Source organism: Cinclus cinclus, chromosome 13, assembly GCF_963662255.1.
Source record: "Cinclus cinclus chromosome 13, bCinCin1.1, whole genome shotgun sequence".
NCBI lineage: Eukaryota > Metazoa > Chordata > Aves > Passeriformes > Cinclidae > Cinclus > Cinclus cinclus.
Window position 1 is genome coordinate 3,845,138 of NC_085058.1, and position 23,288 is coordinate 3,868,425.

General features: G+C 54.5%; 2 protein-coding genes across 10 annotated transcripts in view; both read left to right on the top strand.

Moving 5' to 3' along the window:
* Positions 1–1,430: 1,430 nt before the first annotated feature.
* On the top strand, positions 1,431–12,882 carry AP3B2 (adaptor related protein complex 3 subunit beta 2). 6 transcript variants are annotated; one of them, XM_062501215.1, is made up of 28 exons: positions 1,431–1,543; positions 4,394–4,469; positions 4,581–4,655; positions 4,767–4,862; positions 4,949–5,109; positions 5,233–5,299; positions 5,808–5,990; positions 6,106–6,282; positions 6,521–6,618; positions 6,895–6,949; positions 7,094–7,165; positions 7,327–7,389; positions 7,589–7,721; positions 7,804–7,913; positions 7,986–8,162; positions 8,247–8,433; positions 8,534–8,652; positions 8,872–8,983; positions 9,270–9,471; positions 9,548–9,716; positions 9,810–9,864; positions 10,526–10,632; positions 10,761–10,992; positions 11,088–11,172; positions 11,618–11,715; positions 11,816–11,839; positions 12,370–12,508; positions 12,732–12,882. In XM_062501215.1, exons 1-28 carry the CDS (start codon positions 1,431–1,433, stop codon positions 12,880–12,882), a joined length of 3,336 nt encoding a protein of 1,111 aa, XP_062357199.1. The 6 variants fall into 6 exon arrangements, with proteins under 6 accessions (XP_062357199.1, XP_062357200.1, XP_062357202.1 ...); XM_062501216.1 differs by having other exon boundaries at positions 9,554–9,721; positions 9,812–9,864; XM_062501218.1 differs by lacking the exon at positions 11,816–11,839 and having other exon boundaries at positions 8,534–8,670; positions 9,270–9,451; positions 9,564–9,716.
* A 3,761-nt stretch (positions 12,883–16,643) lies between these two features.
* CPEB1 (cytoplasmic polyadenylation element binding protein 1) overlaps positions 16,644–23,288 on the top strand; it is a 36,948-nt gene continuing 30,303 nt past the window's right edge. For 2 of the 4 annotated variants that reach the window (XM_062501229.1, XM_062501230.1), the window contains exons 1-2: positions 16,644–16,658; positions 22,179–22,356. In XM_062501229.1, coding sequence (XP_062357213.1) covers positions 16,644–16,658; positions 22,179–22,356 — 193 coding nt within the window. Of the gene's footprint in view, positions 16,659–22,157; positions 22,357–23,288 lie in introns of those variants that run through there. The other 2 variants (XM_062501228.1, XM_062501232.1) reach the window with 2 other exon arrangements.

The following is a 23,288-nucleotide window of genomic DNA, read 5'->3' on the forward strand; positions in this document are numbered from 1 at the left end:
GATCATAAAATACTAAATTTTATCATGCAGTAGATAATACACAATACACGATATGCAACATGTTCTGCATTAAATGCTATATACTATATACTTGAATGAATATAATCTGCAATATAACATAGTATGACATACAGCATACAGAACATATTGCACATATCATATACAGAGTGTAGAATGTAGAATGTTTTATGAATTATCTATAATGTGGTATGATTGAATATGGCAAATATATAGTGTTGTGTAATCAGTGAAATCTGTAATATATTATAATGTCATGTAATAAACAACATACAATATATGGTATACCGTATGCAGCCTGTAATAGAATATATAAATTATGTGTAATATAGAAGTAAGCGTATATTCTGTATACTGCACACAGTGTTACACACAAAGTAATAATAAAATGCAATACGACAGCATATAACAATATGTATTATAACATCCGAACATATACAATTTACTATAACGTAATGCATTTTAAATATAACTATGATCTACATAATTGTGTTGTGTACATTTATTATAATTGTTATGTTATAGTTTTTTAAATTAATTATGATTATTATATTATATATGATGTATGATATATGATTATATAGTATATAGTATATGCTATATAGTATATGCTATATCGTATATAGTATATCGTATATAGTATATAGCATATAGCATATAGTATATAGTACATAGTATATAGTATATAGTATATAGCATATAGCATATAGTATATAGTATATAGCATATAGCATATAGCATATGCTATATAATATATGCTATATAATATATGCTATATAATAGATAATAGATTATCTATTATCTATTATCTATTATCTATTATCTATTATCGATTATATATAGTATATTATATATTATATATTGTATATAATATAGTATATAGTATATAATATGTATTATATATTATATATCGTGTATTATATATGATATAATATGATGTAATATGTCATATGTAATATAATATAAGTAATATAAGTAATATGTAATATAATATAAGTTATGTTATGTTATGTTATGTTATGTTATGTTATGTTATGTTATGTTATGTTATGTCTAATTATGATACACAATAATGTCTACTACTATAATCATAGATTTTCATGACTCTGGACAGGTATGCGTGCGGCTGTGAGCTCAGTGGCAGTCATTACACCACAGCTATGCTCCCAGCATCGCTCCTCCTAAAATCGCCCGCGTCCCGCTCCCAAACCTGTGCAGGTGCGGGGCTGCGCAGAGAGCCTTGCGGGTCAAAGCTGCCCCGGCGCTCCCGTTCCCGATGTCGGCGGGGGTCGATCCGGCCGGGCGCTGCCCTCGGGCCGGAGCCGGAGCCGGAGCCGCGCCCGTCCCCGCCCGCGCTGACATCAGTTCCCGCGTCCCCCCCGCATCCCGCATCCCGCATCCCTCCCGCCGCCATGGCCGCCAGCCCGGCCTACGGCGAGGAGAAGGGCGGCTCCTCCAGCCTGGGCGAGCCCGAGTACGGCCACGACCCCGCCAGCGGCGGCATCTTCTCCTCCGACTACAAGAGGTGGGGACAATGCGGGCGCGGGGGACAAGGACGAGCCTTGCCGTGCGGCCGCCGCTGCAGGCCTTCGCCGCCGTCCTCGGTACCCCAGCCTGGAGCGGCCCCCGACGTGGGGACGGGGATGAGGATGTGGATAGGGACAAGGATGAGGACGGGGACGGGGCAGGGAATGCGATCGCTGTCGCCGTCACCGTCATTGCGGGTTGCAAAGGCCGGAGAGGGTTTTTTGGGAACACCTCGGGATTTTGGAGATGGTGCGGTTGGGGGGAGATGTGCGGAGATGCCCCTTGAACCTCCCACCCTCGGGCTGGGGCATGCCGGGCACGATGTTCCCACCGTGAGGTCTGCTGTCTGCCGTGGCTCTCCGGAGCCGACACCCCCCGTCCCCCCACCGTGGAGGTTGTGGCTGGGGGGTGTTGGGTGCTGGGGGGTTGTTGTCACCCCTGCGTGGGACAGGCTCCTTGGGGGGGTGCGGCGGGTGGGCACGGGTGAGGAGGAATGGGGGGATGTGCACCTGGAGCTGCAGGAATGTCTATCTTGGTCCTCCCTACCAGTGTCAGTGTCCCCCACTCTGGCCGTGTCCCCCCCTCTCTGCTGCCCCAGCAGGAAACCGCTGAATCACTGTCTGACAGCATCACGCTCTCTACCCCTGGCTGTGTCCTCCAGTCCAGCAGTGTCCCCCCATCTCTGCCCCTGGGGTAGTATCCCCCCATATGACAGGGTCCCTCGAGTCCTGATTCCCTGGCAGTGTCCCCCACTTTGAATGTGTACCCCATCCTGACCTCTTGGCAGTGTCCCCAGTTTGGGAGTTCTCCCCAGTTTTGGGAGTTTGGGAGTGCTCTCCCTCTACTCATCCCTAATGCTGCAGAGTGTCCCCCATTCTGGATGCGTCCCTGATCTGCGACGTGCTGGCCGTGTCCCCATCTCACTGGATCCCCCCCTTCTCTGAACCCCAGCAGTGTCACCTTCTCTCTGATACCCTGCTAATGTCCCCCAGTATGAGTGCCTGAGGCCCTGGCACTGTCCTCCACTCTGGATGTGCCCTCCATCCGTGACCTGCTAGCATTTTCCCCATCTCATAGTGCCCCCCACCTCCTGATCCCTTGGTAGTGTCCCTTGCCACTGTCTGGCAGTGCAACACTCTGCCATTCTCTACCCCTGGCCGTGTCCCCCAGTATGACAATTTTCCCTAACCCTGATCCACTGGCAGTGTCCTCCAGTCTGGCAGTGCCCTCTATCCATGACCCACTAGCAGTGTCCCCATATCAGATGTGTGTCCCTCCCATGAGGCCCTGGCAGAGTCCCCCAGTTTTTCCAGGTCTCCCCTTCTCTGACCCCTCCTTGGCAATGCCTTCTGGCCTGGAAGTGCTCCGCTGCTCCCATGTCTGCCAGTGTCCCCTGACCCCCACTGGCAGTGTCCCCTACTCTGGCACCATCCCCCAGCCCTGACACCCTGGCTGTGTCCCCCTGTCTGTCGAGGTTACCTCAGTGATCTGCCATCAGTGCCTCCCATTCTGGCAGTGTCACCACCCTCATGGCAGTGTCACCTTAGCCCTGACCTCTTGGCAGCGTCCCCCACACCTATAGTGTCATTATAATCTGCATACTTCCCTTTGCCAGAGCCACACCAGGTCTGTCACCATTCCTGTGAGCCATCCATGGCATCCATGGCACCTGGGGCAAAGCAAATGCACCAAGTGTGACCCCACCACCCAGGTCGGACACACAGAAGTGCCCCACCGTGCCACCCTACCAAGCAGGTAGAGTGTCCCACCTAGATGTGCGTTTCCTGGCCAGGACTGAGCCACTCAGCACTGGGGAAGGAGCTCCCTGCAGCGTCCCCAAGTCCCACCAGCAGGTCAGATGTCACTTTGGATGTGACATCACAGGCTGGCCTCATCCACTGGGAACGGCATCCTGATCTAGGCTGCAACCCAACCCCAGCCACAGCGTCAGGTTTCAGCCCACTGTGCTGGGCAGAGGAGCGGGGCCACAGTCCTGTCACCATCCCCAGGGCCACTACTGCCAGTTAAAGCTATGATGTCCTTGCCGCCAGTGCAGAAGCTGCTGCGGCAGCTACCGGTGGGGCCGACTGGCTGGCCGAAAACACCGGAGGGTGGTGGCATGGCTGAGGAGGTGACAAGCCCGGTGCTGGCCACTGAGGCTGGACAACCCACCTGCTACAGCGCCCTGCGAGCTGATGAGCTGCAGCCCCTCGCTGGCACCAAGCCCGCAGTGGATGCTGGCACCGGGCCACCACCGCGGTAAGACTCCCCCAAGGAGTGCCCCCAGGACCCTCTGGTGATGGTGGCTCTGGAAGAGCATCATCCCGTGGGTGTCACCCTCCGTTGCTGCAAGTAGACACAGCCTTGCAGGTGCCCCCAGTTTAGGGGGGACCAGTGTCCCTTAGAAAAGAGGACAGTGGTGACAACTTTTCAAAAGACTGGTGGCATTTTCCCACCAGCCCAGGGAAGGGAACAGAGAACAGCTTTGCATCGGGGCGTGCTGGCACATCATGCCACTATGTCCATGAGGGGAAAAAGGACACCCAGCCAAGCCAGGATGGAGGTGGTGTTGGGCACGTGTGGTTTAGGGACAATGTAGGGTGACAACCACATTGGATGGGATATGGTTCTTGTCCCAGTGCCTGGGATGAGGATGGCACTGGGCGCTAGCACCATGCCAGTCCCTCTGTTTCCTCTTTCACCTGGCTGTAACCCAACTCCTGTCCCCATAAATATTTCACAATGAGGGGTTGGATTGCCAGCCTGATGCCAGGCTGGGAGCAAAAAAAAAAAAAAAAAGGAAAAATGTGAAAATGGGAATTTTTTTTTTTCCCCCGGTGTGGTTCAGGCATGATGACCTCAAGGAGATGCTCGACAGCAACAAGGATTCGCTCAAGCTGGAGGCCATGAAGAGGATTGTGGCGGTGGGTGTTGTTGTCACTGGTGGGGACCACTGCTGGTACCGAGCTGTGTCATGTTGTACCAGCCCCTGCTGTGCCAGCTGCTCAGTGTCACACCACTTCTTTTCTCCCTAGATGATTGCTCGGGGTAAAAACGCCTCAGATCTCTTCCCAGCTGTGGTGAAAAATGTTGCCTGCAAGAACATTGAGGTGAGAAAGATCTTGGGTGGCCCTGGCAGCATCCCAGGGTCTAGTACTTTCCTGGTTTTTGGGGTTTGGCTGGAGTTTGGGGAGCTCTGAGGTGGCACCTTCACCCTGCAGGTGAAGAAGCTGGTGTACGTGTACCTGGTGCGCTATGCAGAGGAACAGCAGGATCTGGCCCTACTCTCCATTTCCACCTTCCAGCGAGGACTCAAGGTGGGCTGCTTTGAGGACCCAGGGGAGGTCTGGAGGAGCACTAAGCCTGTCACAGCTGCACTGCAGCACCCCACATGTCCCCACAGGACCCCAACCAGCTGATCCGCGCCAGTGCCCTGCGGGTCCTGTCCAGCATCCGCGTGCCCATAATCGTGCCAATCATGATGTTGGCCATCAAGGAGGCCGCCTCGGACATGTCCCCCTATGTGCGCAAGACAGCCGCCCATGCCATCCCCAAGCTGTACAGGTAACGGGGAGAGTCAGATGCTAAATTTAGGGTATACCAGTAAGGGTCTTGGCTGCTTGTTGGTACAGTCAGGGATGGGGAGGAGTTTGGTCCAGCATCACCTGCACTGCTCCTCCCTCACAGCCTCGACTCAGACCAGAAGGACCAGCTCATCGAAGTGATCGAGAAGCTGCTGGCTGACAAGACCACGGTGAGCAGGGTGCTGTGTCTCCCCCACCTCTAAATCTGGGAACATCACTGGCCTGGTGTCCTCATGGGGATGGAGGTGTTCCCACCAAATTGGTGTCATCTTGGGGATGCAGCCATCCTCACAAGGCTGGCATCCTCATGGGATTCCATTGTCCTCACTGATCCAGCATCCATGAAGGGATGCAGCCAGCTCCCAAACCAACATCTTTGTGGGGATGCCACTGTCCCCACCAATCCAGCATCCTCAGAGGAATGCAGATATTCCCACCAAACTGGTGTCTTTGTGGAGATGAAGCCATCCCTGGAGAGCCAGCATCCTTGTGGGAGTACTGCTGTCCCTACTGGGCCAATATCCTCATGGGAAATTTGCCAACTCTACTGAGCTGGCATCCCTACAGGGAAGGGTTGCCCACCAGCACCTTTATGGAGATGCCACCATCCCCAGCAAACCAGCATCTTGTTGATTATGCCACCACTCCAGTAAGTGATCCTGGGCTTTCCCTCTGCAGCTGGTGGCTGGCAGCGTGGTGATGGCATTTGAGGAGGTATGCCCAGAACGCATAGACCTCATCCACAAGAACTACCGCAAGCTCTGCAACCTGCTCATCGATGTGGAGGAGTGGGGGCAGGTGGTCATCATCAACATGCTGACCCGCTACGCCCGCACCCAGTTCCTCAGCCCCAACCAAAATGTGAGTTCCGGAGCACAGGATGCCCTGGGAGCCTTGGGGTGTCCCAGGAGCCCCTAGGGAGGTGGGGTGAAGGGGGAGTGTTCTTGGGGATACAAAGGGTCCCAACTGCCAGCAGGAGTCCTTGCTGGAGGAGAACACTGAGAAGGCTTTCTATGGCTCTGAGGAGGAGGATGCCAAAGATGCCAAGGCAGAGGCAGCCGTGTTGGCCAAGTGCAAGCCCTACGTCATGGACCCCGACCACCGCCTGCTCCTGCGCAACACCAAGCCCCTGCTGCAGAGCCGCAACGCCGCGGTGAGACCCTCACTTGCACCCTGTTCATCCTCCAGGGCCACTGGTGGTATCCATCATCCTGGGCTTATGATGTCCCCATGGTCAAGGACTCACTGGGGTGCTTGAGGGACACCCAGGGATGGGTATCCTCAGGGTCAGGCTACCTCCAAGTGCTGAGAGTGGGACTGGGGGACACGGCCATTCCTCAGGGTGTCCGCCATTCCCACCAGGTGACACACACTATGGTGTGTGTCCACAGGTGGTGATGGCCGTGGCACAGCTCTACTTCCACCTGGCACCCAAGGCAGAGGTTGGAGTCATTGCGAAGGCACTGGTACGGCTTCTGCGGAGTCACAGGTCTGTGGCACCTGGGTTGTAGTGGTGTCCTACCCCTCCACCCCAGTTGCTGGTACCCACGGGGAGCTCCAAAACCGTGTGAGAGACCCCCCCCAAAAAGCCCATCTCTGGAAGGACATCAGGTTGGAGGCCTTTTTGGGCTGGCCCAGTCCAGACATGGGGTGACAGCATCCTGATGACACCAGCCTGGTGGTGGGTCCTGGCCTGTATTCACAGGGACTTGCTGAGGGTGTCTGGTCCTGCCCCACTGATCATGGTCCCTCTTTGTCCCCACAGTGAGGTGCAGTATGTTGTGCTGCAGAATGTGGCCACCATGTCCATCAAGCGGCGGGTGAGTCTCAGACTTGGTGTGGGAGGAGTTGACCCTGTTGACTCTGGAGGGGGATGAGGATTAGCCAGCAAGGACACCAGGGCCTGGAGATGACCTTGGCAAGGTGGGGGGGACAGAAATGATACTAATTGTCTGTCCATGCAGGGGATGTTTGAGCCCTATCTGAAAAGTTTCTACATCCGCTCCACGGACCCCACACAGATCAAGATCCTCAAGGTGAGCTGGAAACACCTAGCAGAACCTGTCAGGGGTGGGTTTGGGGCTTCATGGAGCCCTTTCCTTGGTTCAGCTGCCCTCATGCCCTGGGAGCAGGAGGACATCAAGGCCCCATGCCTTGTCACCATGCCCCTATGCTACCCATCTCTTCTTTCCTGCAGCTGGAGGTCCTCACCAACCTGGCCAACGAGACCAACATCTCCACCATCCTGCGAGAGTTCCAGGTATGGCCACGGCATGGCTCTTGGTGCCAAACTACCACCACGGAGGGGGGAGAGAAGAGGCCCTCCAGGAGGAGTGGGCTGAGGCCGTGCCAACTTCATCAGCTGTTCCAAAGGGACCCAATGTGTGCCCACTGCTGGGAGGATGTCCAGCACTGGCACATGGGTGACATGTCATGTGTGCCCTCCATTGCCTGTGCAGACCTACATCCGCAGCATGGACAAGGACTTTGTGGCAGCCACCATCCAAGCCATCGGGCGCTGTGCCACCAACATCGGGAAGGTGCGGGACACCTGCCTCAATGGCCTGGTCCAGCTCCTCTCCAACAGGGATGGTGAGTACACATGGCGGGGATGAAATGGGAGCTCCATTGCTATCAGGACAGGATGCAACTGAGGCTGGGTCTCTGCCCACAGAGCTGGTGGTGGCTGAATCCGTGGTGGTCATCAAAAAGCTGCTGCAGATGCAGCCAGCCCAGCACAGTGAGATCATCAAGCACATGGCCAAGCTCACTGACAACATCCAGGTTGGTTGGGGCATTACTGACCCACAGGAGAGGGGATGGCAGCAGTGCCACATGTCCAAGGGCATTTCACAGGTGCCAATGGCACGGGCCAGCATCTTGTGGCTCATCGGCGAGTACTGCGAGCACGTGCCCAAGATCGCACCTGATGTGCTGCGCAAGATGGCCAAGTCCTTCACCAACGAGGAAGACATCGTCAAACTGCAAGTCATCAATCTGGCAGCTAAGCTCTACCTGACCAACTCCAAGCAGGTACTGGGGATGTGATCCTAGGGTGTGCCTCAGTTTCCCTGTCAGGGAGGAAGAGGCCAGGCCTGAGCATATTATCTGACACAGAGCAAGCTGCTGACCCAGTATGTCCTCAACTTGGCCAAGTACGACCAGAATTATGACATCCGTGACCGGGCTCGCTTCATCCGCCAGCTCATCGTGCCCACTGAGAAGAGCGGGGCCCTCAATAAGTACGCCAAGAAGCTCTTCCTGGCCCAAAAACCGGCTCCCATCTTGGAGTCTTCCTTCAAAGGTACCCATCCCAGGCACAGGTCACTGGGACATGGGGTGAGCTGTCACCATAATGATGCATGGCTGTCCCTGAGTTGCTGCCTCCTCTCACCTCGTTGTAGATCGGGACCATTTCCAACTGGGCTCCCTGTCCCATCTGCTCAACGCTAAGGCTGTGGGCTACCAGGAGCTGCCTGACTGGCCAGATGAGGCCCCTGACCCTTCCGTGAGGAATGTGGAGGTGCGTGGAGCACCCTGGGTGTGTGGGGGAGGAGGGGCCAAGGTGGGAACACTGACTCAAGGTCTTGGAAGAGCCCCAGAAAGTACCCAGGTACTGCTCACCTGTCCCAGTTCCCTCTCTAATGCTCACACATCTGCTTGGGTATGGGGGGACAAGGGTGGCTGTTTGGATCCCCCAGTCATGGGTGATGGTCCTGCTCCATCAACCCTATGCCACCAGGTTCCTGAGTGGACCAAGTGCACCAGCCGGGAGAAGAGGAAGGAGAAGGTGGAGAAGCCTTTCTACTCTGACTCAGAGGGAGAATCGGGGCCCACTGAGTCGGCAGACAGTGGTGAGGACCTGATGGCATGAGACATTGGGCAGTGGTCACTGTGGCTGTCAGGCAGGTGCCGCAATGGTGAGGCATTGGACAGGGGACATGACAGTGGGGACACCCCATCCTGGGAGGGACATGGCAGGAAGATGTGGAGGAATGCAGTGGTGGGCAGTGGGGACACAGTGGAATGCAGTGAGACTATGCAGGGATGCAGTGGGAAGATGGAGGATGTAGTGGGATGAAATGAGAAATGGGAGAATGTGGTTGGACACAGCAGCAGGGCTGAGCTGTGCCCCCGCAGAGCCCGAGTCTGGCAGCGAAGAGAATGGCAGCAGCAGCAGCTCTGGAAGCTCCAGCTCTGGCACCGAGGAGGAGGAGGAAGAGGAGGAGGAAGACAGCGAGGAGCAGTCAGAGGACAAGGAGGAGGAGGAGGAGGTGGAGAAGAGGCCAAAGAGGAAGGATAAGGAAGGTTCCCATAAGGCAGTCTTGGGGAGCGTGGGCAGGTATGCCCTGGGAAGGCAAGGGGGTGCTCCCAGCAAAACCTCTGCCTCAGCCCCCTGAGCTGGGCTCTCCCCACAGCCCCAGCGAGGAAGAGGAGGAGGAGGACATAGGCACAAAGAAGGCCAAGAAGAAAGCTCCGCAGGGGAGGAAGGGCCGTGCTGAAACCTCATCAGAGGAGGCCAGCACCTCTGAGAGCAGCTCCTCTGTCTCTGACTCCGGCTCTGAGGCAGAGGCCAAACAGAGGAAGGTGATGAGGGCTGGGATGGGATGGGCTGGGATGGGGGGCTGCACAGGCATACCTGTACCCCCTATTGAACTCCCCATCTCTGCCCCCCTGCAGCCCCCCAGCAGCAAGGCCAGCTCCAAGGAGATCTCCCTGCTTGACCTGGATGACTGTGAGTGGCTGCTTGGAATATGCAAATTGCTGTGGTGGTGCTGGGGAAACTGAGGCATGAGCACTCACCCCAGTGCTATCAGGACTCCATGGGTCCTTTGGGAGCTGCAGAGTTGGGACAAGGATAGGTGTGGTGAGGGGTCCTTGTCCCCAGAGGATGGCTGTGGGACAGGCACCTAGCCTGTTGGATTGTCCCCATGTGGCCATGTACAGGGACATCCTACAAGCCTGTGTCTACACCAGTGGAGCTATGCCACTGGGCTGTCCTTGTGTGGCTCTCCCCATAGGGCCGTGCCACCAGGACTGTGCCCACATCGCTGTCCCCACATTGCTGTCCCCATGAGGCTGTCCCCATGAGGCTCTCCCCATGAGGCTATCCCCATGGAGTTGTCGCCATGGCACTATGCCACAGTGTCTGTCCCCATATGGCTGTCCCCATGCGGTTGTCCTCATGGGACTGTGCCACCAGGGATGTTCCCACAAGGCTGTCCCCATGTGGTTGTTCCCATGTAGCTGTGCCACCAGGGCTCTCCCCATGCTATTGTTCCCATGGCGCTGAGCCACTAGAACTGTCCCTGTGTGGGTGTCCCTATGGGGCTATGCTCACAGCCATGGGGCTGTGAGCTCTGTTAACCCTTTCCTCCTCTCTCCCCACCCTGCAGTTACTCCCCCTCCTGTCCAGCCCATCCCCTCCAGCAGCATCATCTCCACCAGCCTGGTGACCGACCTGGAGGGCCTCACTCTCACTGACAGCTCCCTGACACCCACCGTAAGCGTCCCCCATGCCCTCCTTGGGGAGGTCCCAGGCCCCCTGTCACCTGTGGGGGCTCCTGGGCCCTCTGCCACCCACAGGGGTAGCAGGGGGCCCTCAGCAGCTCCCGCTGTCCCCTGGTGCAGCTGCTGAGCCCGGCGTTCAGTGCGGTGAAGACCTACGAGTTGCTGCACCGCATGGCGGGCGAGGGGCTTGCAGTTGAGTACTGCTTCAGCCGCCGGCCCTTCCCAGGAGACCCCCACATGGTGGCCATCCAGATCCAGATCTCCAACAACACTGACACCGAGGTGAAGAACCTGCGAGTCAATGAACCCAAGCCTCTGTCTGGAATGCGGATACAGGAGTTCCCTGAGATTGGTATGGCATGGCAAGGCATGGCCGTGACACTGTGGGAGAATGGGGAGGGGGGTTGGGTGAGAATGTGGGATGTAGTGGCAGCCCTGTGGTTCCAGAGCACCTGGCGCCAGGGGACACAGCCACTGTGCTGATGGGCATCGACTTCTGTGACTCTACCCAGGCGGCAAACTTCCAGCTGTGGTGAGCATCTGGCACTGGGCAGGGCAGGATGGGTGTCCCCAGGGATCAGAGCATCAAGTGCTCCAGAGATGGAGAAAGTGGGATAGGTGTCAAGATCCCTCCACATAGCAGGGGACAGGGGACAGCAGAAACAGGGTATGGGGTATCCCACGGGATGGAGGACAGCAGGACTGCTGGGGAAGCCACCAGAGTCCTTCCAGGGAAGAGGAGACATTCAGATCGGCATGGGGTGGTTGGGGGACAGCAGGAAATGCACAGGCCTCCATGCAGGGGACACGGAGGCAGCAGCAGCTCCAGGTCCAGCCTGACAGATTCCCCCCCATTCTTGAGCCCTTTTGTACCATAGTTTCACCCAGTCACCCCTGCCCAGGGCAGGGATGAGAAGCAGGACATGGAGAGGGGACATATTCTGAGCACGTGCTCGTCTCATTGCCTGTCTCCCCAGCACGCACACACGTCAGTTCTACGTCTCCATACAGCCACCTGTGGGGGAGCTCATGGCCCCTGTCTTCATGAGTGAGAATGAGTTCAAGAAGGAGCAGGGTGAGTGGGGCTGGGGATGGATAAAGGGTGCTGCACAGGCATCCACCATTGACACTCACCCCCAATTTTGTCCCCTCTGCCGCCCTCGCTGTGGCCCTAGAGCACCTGGCGCGGCCAGGTGAGGGTAAGTGGCTGCTCAGCTAGCCCCTAGACTAGCTCTGTTCCCCTCATCCACTCCTGCACCCCCAGCCTGTGATGACCACCCTGGTGCCAGGGTGGCCTTGTTGGGTCCCCACAAAGTATGAAGGGCTCACACCACCCCTGGCGTTCCCAGAACTGTGTCTGGTGAGTGACACCCTGTGTTCCCATCAGCACATCCCCACCCTGACCCCATGGACAAGGGTCTTTGTTGAGTGGGGGTGCTTTGTGCCCTGCAGCACCTGGCCCGATTGCTGCCACTGTCCAGAGGAGCCCATCCCCAGGCATATGGCTGCTGCCACCAGGCAGGGACATGGGGATGAGCCCAGGAAGGGTTATGAAGGATTTTCCCAAAACCACTGAATCCTGAACCAAGAGCGAGCAGAGCAGCCAGCTCAAGATGTCACAGGGAACCTGAACATAGGGAGCTGGAGGGGCTTGCTTTGGACATGTCAAAGCAGGGCCCAGCAGGGTATGTGGCCAGAGATGGGCAGGTGCCTCTGTTACCTGCTCTAGGGAAGCTGATGGGCATGAGCGAGATCACAGAGAAGCTGACGCTGCCTGAGAAATGCCAAAGTGACCACACCATCGTCCAGCAACTGACCTCGGCTGCCAACGTGGGCCGCGTGCCCTGCGGTGCCAGCAATGAGTACAGGTAGCTGGACCCCCACACCTGGATCAGACAGGCACTGTCAGCTCTCCAATCCCACCTGAATCACTCAGGGCTTCCTTAAGGATGAGGAGCCTGCATGAACCCAAATGTGACAGTGGCTGTGGGTGGCAGGCACCTACCTGCCTGTCTCCACCGAAGCCTCCCATGGGACCACAGGGTGACAGGGGACAGCTTGCCTTGAATCCCTGTGTTCACCACTCAACAGGTTCGCGGCCAAGACGGTGACAAGCGGGAGCCTGGTGCTCATCACCCTGGAGCGGCGGGAGGGCTCCATGGCTCAGCTGACCATCAACAGTGAGAAGATGGTCATTGGCACCATGCTGGTGAAGGACATCATCCAGGCCCTGGCACAGTGACAGCCAAGTGGTGCCGCACCCATGGCCCTGTCCTCCCACCCCTTCTGCCCCATGCTGCTCCTCAAAACACTCCCTTACCCCCGTTTCCGCCAGGTTATTCCCTGCCCTGATCCCAAAAGGGGTGGCAGACAGCAACCCTTGGGCCAGCTTTGCTGCTGGGCGGAAGGAGCAGGATGGGGCATATGGGATGCAGGGAGGTGTCCTGCTCAGAGGGGCAGAAGTGGTTCCAGCCCCCACGGAGCACAGTGTGCCCCCAGTCCCTCACCATCATTTCCTAATGTAGCCCTTATTTATTATGTCCAGGATCTCCCAATAAAATTCTTCTCCAACCTGCTCCCTTTCCCTCCTCTGCTCTGTGGGCACATCAACTTGAGATTCCCCCCATGCCAGGCTCTGCTAGCCTCCCCAGGGCAGCCCACAGGGGACATCAGAGGACCAGCCATCCCTAAGGTGACTGGAAACATGCAGAGTCTCCCAGGGGTGGGTGGCTGCCGAGTCCTGGAGAATACCTGGCACATGGCATTGGGGTGAACCCCCTGGAGCAGGAGGTGCTCAGTTGGACCAGGCATCTGAGGAGTCTTGGGAGGGTTCCAGCTATTTATTCAAGGCAGAATTGCTCATGCTCCAACCTGCTATGTCAGTGCTGGGTCTTTTCTGCAGTGTCACTGGAGAGATTCCTGGGGCCAGTTTGGGAAGGGTTTTCATCTCCAAACTGGGATTACGAAAAAAAAAAAAAAATAAGGAAATCTGACTCTTAATATTAAGATCTCTCCTCCCAGCATGGGCTGGGTGGGATCTCAGTGAGCACTGGCTCTCTTCATCCAAAGCTGCAGCCCAGCACAGAGCCAGGCCTGGCACCAGAGGCAGAGGATGAGCAAAGGACATGTAGGAAGGCCTGAACCCCGAACTGCCTCCGCTGCCACAAAAAGGGTGAGGGGCTTTCTGCTTTTTCCGGGTAAGAGATGAAAAAAAATCTTTGTTTTCTGATGGGTGAGGAATCCCTGCCACTGGATTGGAGCAGCAGCACCAACCACTGAGTGTCAAGTGTTTGTTCCACAGGGAAAAGCCCATTCCCACAAGGATAGGGGCTGGAGCCACAGCTGCCCCACAGGATGCAGCTGGGAGCCACAACAATGCCACCACCCTATTTTCTTTAGGGAGGCTGATTTAACCCTTGGGGTCCTATCCCTTCATGGGCTCAGTGAGTGCCACAGCCTGTGTGTGGAGAGATGCCAGCACACTGAGGCCGCCCTTGAGGACCCCACCTTAACCTTCTGGGAGTCCCATTCCCTCATGGTGGGACGGGTGAGCACCACAGCCTGTGCGTGGGAGCTGCCAGCACTGAGGTGTCCCTGAGAGGGAGGCTGCAGACAGGCATCACAGTGCCACCACTCCATTCCCCTTAGGGAGACTGATTTAAGCCCTCGGGGGTCTCATTCTCCCGACTGAGTGTTGAGAGTGCTGAGCCTATGTGCAGAGAGCTGCTGGAGCCAAAGGGGCTCTGAAAGGGCTAAAGCCAGGCACCACAGCACTGCCATCATCCCGTTTTCCTTGGGGAACCCATTTTTACCCCTTTGGGCGGGTTCCTTTCTGCTCAGAGTGGGCTCAGTGAACACCCAGTCTGTGTGTGGGAGCTGACAGCACTGAGGTGTCCCTGTGAAGGCTCCGGATGGACACCGCAGTGCCACCATCATGCCATTCCCCTTACAGGGGCTGATTTAACCCCTCCGGGGTCCCGTTCCCTCATGCGGTGCTCAGTGAGCACCACAGCCAGTGAGTGGAGAGCTACTGGCACTGAGGTGTCTCCCAGAGGGCTCCATCCAGGCACTACAGTGCCATCATCCCATTCCCCTTAGAGGGGTTCATTTAACCCCTTGGGGGTCCCCATCCCTTCATAGGGATCACAGTGAATGCCACAGTTCATGTGTAGGAGCTGCCAGCACTGAGACTGCCCCTGGGGAACCCCATTTTTAGTCATGGTGTGTCCCGTCCACTCAGAGGGGGCTCAGCAAGTGACACAACCTGTGTGTGGAGAGGTGCTGGTGCTGAGGTATCCCTGGGGGTGTCCAGCTGGGCACTGCCACCAACATATTGCCTTCATGGGGGGGCTCATCTGAGAGCCCTTTGGAGTCTCATTTATCAGAAGGAGCACAGTGAGTGCCACAGCCCATGCATGGAGAGCTGCTGGCACTAAGACATCCTTAGAAGGGCTACAGCCAAGCAGTGACACCATTGCATTCCCTTTAGAGGGAATGATTTAAGCCCTTGGAGGTCCCATCCCCTCATGGGGGGCTCAGTGAGCATCACAGCCCATGTGTTTGAGTTGCCAGCACTGCGGCTGCTCTTGGGGAACCCCATTCCCCTTGATAGGAAAGACATGTTCTCATGTATTTACAAACAATTCCAAGGGTGAGGGTATGGGTATTAAGGTCTTTGAAATGGTTCTTAATGTCTCTACCAACTTGAAGCCGCAGGTTTGTTGCAGAACCCAGACAGTTTGGCTCCTGAAACAGACAAAGGGTCCGTACAAGCCTGAGTTTCTGAATTTTGGGGGGAAAATGATCTGTTTAAAGGGGGAATATGCAGTAGGCAGTTGGGAAAGGCTGTACCTTCCTAATACCTCAGGCAGTGGGCAAAGGAAGTGGGCAACATGCAGCCGGGAGTTCAGGGTAAAATGAGGTTGTGCCCTCCAAAACCGAGAGAGAAAACCCTGTGGGTGTATGTCCCAGTGAACAATCCCTCCTTTTATTCGAATAAAGTTGCAGGTCCCCTCTGTCTCCTTTATGGACACTGGCTTTCCATAGCGTGGTTTCCTGCACAGCCTCACAGAGCACACAGAGCAGTCTATGTGTGGTGAGTGGCCCCAGAGGTGCTGAAGCAAAGAGTCAGACCCACTACTATCCCAGACCCCTCAGATGGGCTGATTTAAGTCCTTAAGTCCCGATGTTGGCCCTTGGGGTCCTGTTCCCCTCAGATGAATATGGAGTGTTGCCAGTGCTGAGATGTCCCGGAGGTTGCAGCTGGGCACTGCCACCACCATCCCACTCCCTGAGGGAGGGATTTAACCCCTCAGGAGTCCCATTCCCTCCTGGGGTGTTCAGTGAGTACCATAGCCCAGGAGTGGAAAGCTTCTGATACTGAGGTGTACCAGAGGGGCTACAGCTGGGCACCACAGTTCCACCACCACCCCATTCCACTCAGAGCGGCTGATTTAACCACTCAGAGGTTCCATCGTTGCTGAGCGGGCCGACTCAGTACCACAGCCCATGTGTGAAGAAATGATGACACTAAGCCTGCCCTTGGGGACCTCCATTTAATGCCTAGGGGATCCCATTCCCCTCATGGAGAGGGCACAGCGGCAGAGCTGAGGTGTCCCTGGGAGGGTGGCCGAAGCCGGACAGCACAGCGCCGCCGCCGCCTCATCCGTCAGGAGGGCTGATTGAATCTCTGGGCATCACGTTAACCCCCGGGAGCTCCGTCCCCTCACGGCCCCGCGGGGTGGCGGCGGGAACCGCCCGACGGCGCCGGGCACACACTCCACGCGGCCGGCGCGTTCTGCGCGCATGCGCCGCAGCCCCGCCCCTCAGCGCCCCCCCCCCCCCCCCCCCCACCTTCCTCCCTGCCCCACTCCCCGCCCCAGGCGCGGCCCGCTCTGGCCCATAAAAGCCGCGGGCCGGGCACTGATCCCCGGTGTCCTTGGTATCGTCTTGCCTTGCCTTTCATTTGCTACGTTCCGGGACCGCCCGCTTGGAGTGCCGCCGATGGCCTTCCCGCCGGTGAGTGCGAGCATGTGCCGCCTCTCGAGGCTGCTCCGCCACGTGTTTGTACGCGGTGGTGCTGCTGGGGGGGGGGTGGCGTTCCCGCCTGCTCTGCCTGCGTGAAGAGGGGATGGGAGCCCTGAGCCCTCAGGAGAGCAGTGGATGGAACTCCTCCGCCTCCCGCTGGAGCGTTGATACGGGATCCCCATTCCGTTTGGACTGGCCCCGAGCGGGTCCTGCTGTTGAGGTACCCCCGAGGAACAGGGGGCTCTGACGGAATTCAGGCTCAGGAAAGCCATAACTGACCCCTGCTGTCTTCAGAAAAACTCCGGAGGAAACCTGATCCCAGCCTAGCAACCTATTATTCCCCTCTTCCCAGGGTTTTAGGCGGGATGAAGCTGGGCTCAGGTTTGGATGGCAGAGCGTGTTTTGGCTGGAGTGGGCACTTGCAGTCGTGCAAGTTGGGTTTTTGCGTGTTTTTAACCTACTTTTTTTTTTTTTTTTTAAGTGCATAAGGTAGCTGAAGGTGCTGTTTTATTCTTAAACCATAAGCTGAAAGCTCCATATCTATAGTGCCTGGCTGTGGCAGGGGGTGATGCAGGACACTCAGTTTGTACCTGAGTACAGGCAAAGGTGACTCTTCTGAGTGAGGAAAGTCTGTTGAAAAACAACTTTGTTTTTTTTTTTTTTTTTTTTAACCCTTTGCTATTCCCCAGCTGAAACCAATTAATGCTCATTAATGGTGCTTGTGTCGTGGGCTAACAAGGTGAGCTAACACCTGGTGTGCTGGTGAGGGCCTTCAGGTACAGCTGTGCTCATGGAAGAGCTCCAGGACCCCATTGCTTTACTGCAGTTTGTCTCAACTGCATAACAGTTGAATAGTCTCTCTAAACCAATTAAAACCTTATTTGGCTTTGACAATCTGATGCAACAGGCAGCTGTGAGTATTGCTCCTATATGAAGCTGCTTGGGAGTGATGGCTTCAAAATATTGGTTTTTTTTTGTTTTGTTTTTTAAATAGCTGCCTTGATGGTGAAATGCCTTTAAAACCAGGGATTTTAGCAGAACAGGTGTTGTTGTGAAGTCAGTGCTCCCCTCTGAATTAAGACCAGTCTTAATTCCAACCAGGTGTGTTCAATATGCCTCTACTCAGTAAACCCTGGGACAGCTGCTTAACTTTAACCTTGCTGATGGTGGGAGAGCTGGTGCAGCCTTGTCTAACCCTTTTTGGGGTGAGCTGGGGGTGGGAGTGTGATGCTTGGTGGAAACAGTTACACCTGTGTCCTGTTTTGCCTGGGTGTAGCTGACTTCAATTTGGGAAGCAAAACATACCAGCAAAAGAGGATTTTCTGAGCTGCCTTTCATTGACGTATGGAGCCATCTTGGCTTGGTTATTTTTGATATGGGCACCATTTTAACAGCATCTTAAATTTTGCCTTGGTGTTGAAGGCCCTTATGGCTGTAGCTACAGTTCCAACAGCCCTCTGGGCATCAGCATGATGCTGCCTGGGTGGGGTTTCTATAGAAGATGTAAAAATCAAGGTGGGATTGTAGCTGAGGTGGATGAGCCTTGCCTGCTCCACAGCATCCCCAGGAGCTAATGCACATCTTGGCCATGTTGGCAGCCAAGCTGTGTTTAATGACTTCCCCAAGGATTAGGCTATCCTAATCCTGTGCTGGTGATGTTGTGATGCTGCAGGTTCTGCCTAGCCCTGGGATTTCATTATCTCTAGGTTTCCTGCAGGTGTGTGTGCCTGAGGGCTGTGGAGTCTCCTCATTTCCACTGACCTTGGACAACTTTGGGGTGTTTTGCTGCCTCAGGTGTGTGTTGTGCCACCAAGTGCTGCTGGTTGTGCCTGGAGTAAGGCCCTCCTGTAGGTAAACTCTGGGGTCTGCTTGGGGCTGGTGGGATGGGAACTCCAGGGACCTGCCAACTTCCTGATGCACACAAGAGTTCTCTGCTGTGGTGGTAAGGCTTGCTTGGTGCTCTGTTATTCTGAGGGAGGGAAAACTCCTCCCTGGTTGTTGATGGTCCTTTTCTCAATTCTATGTGTTTGGGTTGCAAGAAGGGTCTGGAGCCTTTCAGTACCTTCCTTGAAACCTTGGTGTTCTGGGGATAAATTTTCCCACTTGGACACCAGTTCTTATTTGAGTCAGGATGTGGAGGGCTGCCCTCCTGCCTGAACTTCATCTTGCTATGTGTCTGTGTATGATGCTGCTTGGGTCTGTGTTTCTGACCTCCAATGAATTAACCTACAGTCTCAGAACTGTTTGCTCTGTGGCACTATGTGCCTGCTGCAGACATCTGAATTGCTCTTCTCCTTTGGTTCTGATCCTGATCCAGGGGCTTCCCTAGAAACTTCCAGCTCTCCAAGAGACTAGGTGTCTTACTAGGTGTGAAGTGGTGGTATTTGACTTCTGGTAGCTTTAAAGCACCTGTCAGCTGCATCAGCATCTCCCTTGATAAAACTGTTTGTGACTCTGGATTGGAATTGTGAGGTGTAGCAGGATGGAATGGCTGTTGGGTCACTGTTTACATCCCAGGGTGTCTCATGTGATTTGAGGAGGACCCACCAGCGCTGGACGGGTACCTCTGGAAGCAGTTTGTAGCTGCAGTGTGGAGGGCTTCCAGGGAAGCCTGGAGAGGCAGTATGTTGAATTTGCTGAATCCTTCCAGGTGGGACAGGGAAAGCAAATCCTGCCTGGGCTCTGGAGTGCTGTTACTCATCTTGGCTGGGGAAAATAGAGCAGCATCCGCTCTGGGGATGCAGCCTCAGGTGTGGTGTTTCACTGGGCTTTGCTATTGACTGGGACACAGAAGCACTCGGGTGGATTCTCCAGTTTGCAGACTCTTTCCAGTGTTCTCTCCAGGCTCTAAGTGCTCTGGAGACCCGCAGAGCTCTTATTAAAGGAATATCTTATTTTAGAGTTGAGAGAGGGGAGGGTGAGCCCCGAGCCCTTTCCTATGAGGGGTTGCAAGTGCTGCAAGGTCCCCCCCCTTACCCTGTGTGCAGGATGATTGCAGTATCCCGAGGATATCCTTGTCAATCTAGGGTTAAAAGCTCTCTAGCAGAAGGGGTTTTTGTGGAAAGGTTTGGTTGTGTTCTCGCTGGTTCCTGTTTGGAGCAGGACTGGTGCTGCCAGTTGTGGAGGCCAAACGAGAAGGGACGGGTGGGGCGTTCAGCTGGCTGCTCCGGGTTATTTTGTCTCGCTAGCGCAGATTCCTAGGGAAAGACTTTGCCACCTGCTGGAAATGGCTCTTTGACAGGAACAGGAGTAGAATGCAGAGTTTGATGCTTGTGCCAAGGTAGCCTGATGCGGCACTCCCTTTTTATTAAAGATGACTGGCAATGCTTCTGTACTCCAGCTGCTCTTTATAAAGATGACTTAAAGCACGCTCTCCCTGTTCTCTCAGCCTGCAGCTCGCCTTTAGCCTTACCTGTTCCACTTTGTAAATGTTCCAGAGTACCGGAGCCTTGTCTGGCGGTGGGCTCTGATGTGTGCTCATGTATTTACAAACAATTCCATGGGTGAGGGTATGGTTCTTAATGTCTCTACCAACTTGAAGCCGCAGGTTTGTTGCAGAACCCAGACAGTTTGGCCCCTGAAACAAAGGGTCCGTACAAGCCTGAGTTTCTGAACTTTGGGGGGAAAATGATCTGTTTAAAGGGGGAATATGCAGTAGGCAGTTGGGAAAGGCTGTACCTTCCTAGTACCTCAGGCAGTGGGCAAAGGAAGTGGGCAGCATGCAGCCGGGAGTTCGGGGTAAAATGAGGTTGTGCCCTCCAAAACCGAGAGAGAAAACCCTGTGGGTGTATGTCCCAGTGAACAATCCCTCCTTTTATTCGAATAAAGTTGCAGGTCCCCTCTGTCTCCTTTATGGACACTGGCTTTGCATAGCGTGATTTCCTGCACAGCTCTGAGCACTGCAATAGCCAGCCCTCAGCAGTGAAGAGATGCTAATAGTCCTGAACCGGCTGGAGTTCAGCAATTGTTCAGGTCCCGCCTGAAGGCACCGTGCTAGTTCAGTAACATATTCCTGCCGCTTCCAGGACTGGGTTTCCTTTGCGTTTTTTTTTTTTTTGTGTTTTTTTTTTAAGCTATGTGGTAGGTCGTTGGAGAAAGGATCAGGTCGTTCGCCTCTCATGTGACGAGGTGGGGGGTGGAATGTAAGCGCCAGGCATGGGCTGGGTTTATATTCCCGTCTCCATGTGAAGTTCAGTTTAGACCAGCCTCCTTGAACGATCAGCGAGGGACCATTTGAAAGTAAAACCAGCTCGGTGCTTCCGAGTGAAGCAGAGCAGGAGGTAAGCGAGGCGTCTGGAACTTGCAGTAGCACGTCCAGGCGGTGCCTGTGTTCAGTGTCGTCTTGACAAGTACAAATGGCCCAATTTACAGCTTCGGTGTATGTTGGAGAAGCAGGGGCTCGCCTGCCAGACTTGATGCTCTCTTCAGTTTTTTAGATTTAACTTGGTTTAAAGGCCAGTATTCTGCCCCGGAGGCCAGGAATGGTAGGTTTGTTCCTCCCTGCTCCTCTCTTTAAATCAGGTCTTAATTGCCGGCGATACCGATTGCTCAGCATGTTCGGGAGCAGAGTTCTGCGGTGGCTTTTGCGTGGTGGGTGGGCCTGTCCTCGGCCTCAGAACGTTGGTAGCAATCAATCTTGGCGTCTTCTAAATTGTCAGAGGCTCAAATGTGGTGCATCTGATCCCGAAAGAGCCTGAATGTTGGTGCCTTGTAAGCACAGCTGTGAAAGCACAGCTGCTCTTCCCAGTTCTCTGGACCAGTGGCAGGGTGCAGGAGGGGTTTGATGTTTCTCATCAGAAGATGAGAAAGGCAGAAGCTTTACATAAGTCATCATGTTTTAGGATGGTTGCAAAACCTTGATGCTGGTGGATCTCTGCCTATGGAGGGTTGTGCTAAAGCAGAGGTGGTTTGGGGTTACTGCCTTTGAGGTGAGGTGCTGCTGCCTGAAGGGGAGATCAGGATTTGGGACTGTTTGATTAGCTGGGAAGTAATGTTGTTCAGATCTTTCTGCAGACCTGAAGTGATTGCTACTGGCTTGAATCAGTTCAAGATACTGTTCAGATCTCCAAGATGGGTAGTGAGGTGAGCCTTGCCATGCGTGAAAGGAACTGCTGTGGTTCCTTGTGGTGTCTGCCTGGACCATGAGCATCCCACTTGTCCCTTGGTGTCAGGAAACTGATTTTGGGGTAGGTGCGTGCCCTTATTAGTCAGATTTCTGCTGTTGTCGTGATGTGCTGGAGAAAAGCAGCAGGGAGCTGTTCACAACCCAGCTGGGTTGGTGTGGCTGTCAATCTAAAGTCCATCTCTGGTACCTGTGTGTGATGGGCAGTCTGATCCTGTGTGCACATCACTGACTGGTTTGCTTAACTGCTTCTTTAATGCCAAGAATTGGGTTTGAGTGTTGCTAAGACCTAAGCTAATGTGAATATTGGAGGCAGTCCAGGCTTTCCACAATATGTTGAAAGCTGAGTACTTGCCTATTTGACACACATGCTGGTTCTTTTTTACCAGAAAGAAGATCCTGTGAGGAGCATAAAAGACTGCTGGGATAGCCCGAATGCCCCTGCACTTTCCACTTGCAGCAATGCAGGTATATTCCGCCGAATAAATGCCATGTTGGACAACTCTCTGGATTTCAGTGGAGTCTGCACCACGCCTGTCACAAAAAGCAAATGTGATGCTCTGCCAGGTGATGGAGGGCTGCTGGAGGGGGGAGGCACTTGATGGGGCCTGGTGAGCAGGTGGTGGTGGTAATCCTCAGTGGTGTGGGTGTTGGTATGCTTGGAACTGGGGGGGGGGGGGGGGGGGGGGGCTTTGCTTGTGTGCCTGAAATGAATAATCCATGTATTCCCTGGCAGCATGGAGGTGCCTGGGAAGGCTTGCTTGCCTCCCTGTGGTGCTGTGGGTCACTGTGGGCGGGATGTGAGTGCTCCCTGCCTTACTTGCCAATTCCTGGTGGGAATACCCCCAGCAGACTCCTTTAGTCTGCTTCTCCTGGAGGCAGGATTCATTTACTCTCAAGGTTAGCGAGGCTGAGTTGCTGCATACATTGAAATTGCAAAAGAATTTTGAAAAACCATGTTTGCCACAGGTCAGTTAACCTGCATGTAAGAGCACAGGTGAGTGCAGACTTCCCTGCAAAGCAAGCTTGGTGTGATGAAATCTGTGCTGCAAGCTTCTGTTTCCTCCAGGCTGAGGGGAGTGGGCATGTTCTGCTGCCTCAAGACAGAAGTTTTGTGCCAAAGCAGAGAGTGTTTAGTCTTATTTTTATCCAAGTGAAGGACGTGCTTTTGTCCCTTTGCAGCAGCCCAGGTCTGCCAGTAAATGTACCTGTGCCTGATCTTCCTTTTGCCAGCACACCTCTGAGCAGGAGTGCTTGTGCCAAGGATTTGGAAACTTGAAAAGGATCGTTCTCGCCTCTCCAGCCTCTGAATTGCAGGGTCAAGAAATATTTTGGCCATTACTGGAAATGAACTGGTCCCTCAGGATAGGTCCCAAGACCAAGTGGGAAGGGCTGAACCTCCCCAGCTGGTGACCCTGCAGGGTTCCATGGGCAGAGCAGGTTTCCCTGCACTGGTGTGGAGACAGGGTTGCCTTGGCTTGATGGGTAACCTGAGGTTT